General features: G+C 55.5%; 1 protein-coding gene across 1 annotated transcript in view; it reads right to left on the bottom strand.

The window, feature by feature from the left end:
• LOC113202517 (serine/threonine-protein kinase minibrain) overlaps window positions 1–2238 on the bottom strand; it is a gene marked incomplete in the record, with an annotated part of 59627 nt that overhangs the window by 11851 nt on the left and 45538 nt on the right. The window contains 1 exon segment of the mRNA XM_052270941.1: window positions 84–295. Within this exon segment, the coding sequence (XP_052126901.1) occupies window positions 84–295 (212 nt within the window).

The following is a 2238-nucleotide window of genomic DNA, read 5'->3' as shown; positions in this document are numbered from 1 at the left end:
GAGGTGAAGGGGGGGGGGAAGGGGAATGGCGGCGTCAGAGCGAAGACATATCTTCACAGCGACGCGGCGAAAGTAAAACCCACCTCGTTGATGTGCTTGTACGTCTTGATGAGGTCGACCGAAAGCTTTCGCAGCGGCGCCGTCGACGGGTCCCTGAAGTTCTGCGGGATGCGGGCCTGCATGGCCTGGATGTCGCTCGGCGTGGCGTTGACGGTCGCCATCTGCTCCTCGGCCACCAGGCGTCCGTACAGGGGGGCATGCCGCTCCGAACGGCGCCCGCCACCGCTGTCCGCCGCTGCAAACAGAAACAGAACAAAACTTGTAAGTAAATAACAACACTTCGACTTAGCACACTAGCTTAGTTATCAAAAACAAATTCGACTTCTAGCTCAAGGCCTTCTTGGGGAACGGGCAGGCAGACGGACACCTACACCAGCACCAGGGCTGTTACATAAGCCCACTTAAAAGATATAGCTTTTCTCCAAAGCAGAAGAGCGCACTAAAAAAAATGCTGGTCGAGCGTGTGCATGGCGGGAGAGGCAGTTGGTGGGGCCCTCCTGCCACCCCTAGCCCCGACGTCTACGCTCGGGGCAAAAAGCACGGAAAATAATATCATCCAAGCCTCGGACACGCCGTCCTCCGCAACGGGGCAGGGCAGGGCGCGCCAGCACTATGTGGCCCGAGGCGAGGCCCCACCGCCGGCTCACACCAGAGCTCACCCGCCGTATTGGCGTGCGGCGGTGACAAAGCCAGGACTTGCAAAAAAATTCTCAGCAAAACGTAGCAGTAGTAGTAGTACACAAAAAAGTTCTCCAAAGTCCCGAAGTCGAGAAAAATTATTCGTAGTAAAAAACGAACTTGAAAAATTTTGCTTCCGGCCAAGAATAAAATGTTCGCAGTAAAGAAAGAAAGTTTTCTTGTATCTCTTGGGCCAAAGCAATACAAATCTGGTCGGTTTTTAAGAATAATTTTCTAATCTATGGAAAAGTTTGTCAATGTCGTATAGCAAACAGGGTGGTCCATAGACCCCTTCCTTTATTTTGCTCATACTGTACCGCATGCGGGCGTGCGGGCGGGTTGGTTGCATACTCACACGGAGCCATAAGGCGCCGTGGGGAGCGACGGTAGGCAAGCCCACCCGCACGCCTGCATGCAGTACAGCATAAGCAAAATCAAGGAAGGGGTCTATGGACCACTCTGTATCATAACTTCGAAGTCGAAGCGACTGTTGGCTGTTCGGTCGGTCGGTACCGCCCACAAGCGCGCAGTATGACTCCAAAATAAACCCCAGCCCCATAGAAAACCTTTTACATTTAATTTCACCCTCTCCCTTACAGCCTTTCATTACGTGCACCCGCCGGCCGGCCGCATGCAGTAGCAGAGGCTTAGGCTAAGTCCCGGGCGAGGCGAGGCGACGCTGCGGCCGGCCCCGGACCCCGGGCAACCCTAAACGCCTTACGGCCCCGCTAGAGCCCCGCTAGAGCCCCGCCAGGGCCCCGCCAGGGCCCCGCCCACCACATGTAATCTGGGCGCCAACACGCGAGGTGAGTGCTCATTACATCCGGAGCGAGTGGGGGGGGGGGGGAGTGCGCCGGGCACAGCGCCGGGCACACGAGGGGCTTCGGCCGTGCCGGACCGGACCCTGCTCTAGCCCTAGCCTAGATCAGCTACCTATATAGAGCGAGTAATCTGTGTGATACAGACACGGGGAGACACGGGGTTGAGAGCACGGGAGCGGACAACCCGGACAGCTCCCCGAAGGGTCAACGCCACTGCTGCATTCTGGAGGGACGCTCAAACAACACATGACAACTAAAACCCATGACACTAAAACAAAACAACAACAAAAAAACAGCCACTCGGACATTATTCCCTCGGCGCACAAAAATGTGATTTCTGGTTTTGTACTTAGTTTCTCTTTTCTGCTTATCGAGAGTTGAAGCTAGCACGTTTGACTTTTGTTTAAAGGAACAAGGTACCGTCATGCTTGCAGAGCAGAGTGCACGGGTAGCCCCGCCGCGTACCGGGCCGCAGCGAAGCCCCACTCCGCAGCAACGCTCGCCTCACCAGCACTGCCCCCAACTTGTCCTGCATGTGTAGTCCTTAGCTGAGCAGCTTATTCATGGCAAGTTAAAAAAAAGGGGAAAGGACTCAAATTGTTTTTAAAAAACACGCCGCGGGACACAATCTGTAATTCACCAGAGAGGGGGTGACAGGGGGGCCCTGCGGGGGGCCCTG

This window comes from Frankliniella occidentalis, unplaced genomic scaffold (genome assembly GCF_000697945.3).
Source record: "Frankliniella occidentalis isolate FOCC.00 unplaced genomic scaffold, Focc_3.1 Scaffold144, whole genome shotgun sequence".
Classification (NCBI taxonomy): Eukaryota; Metazoa; Arthropoda; class Insecta; order Thysanoptera; family Thripidae; genus Frankliniella; species Frankliniella occidentalis.
The sequence above is the reverse complement of the archived record's forward strand: the minus strand, read 5'-3'. Positions and strand labels throughout refer to the sequence as shown.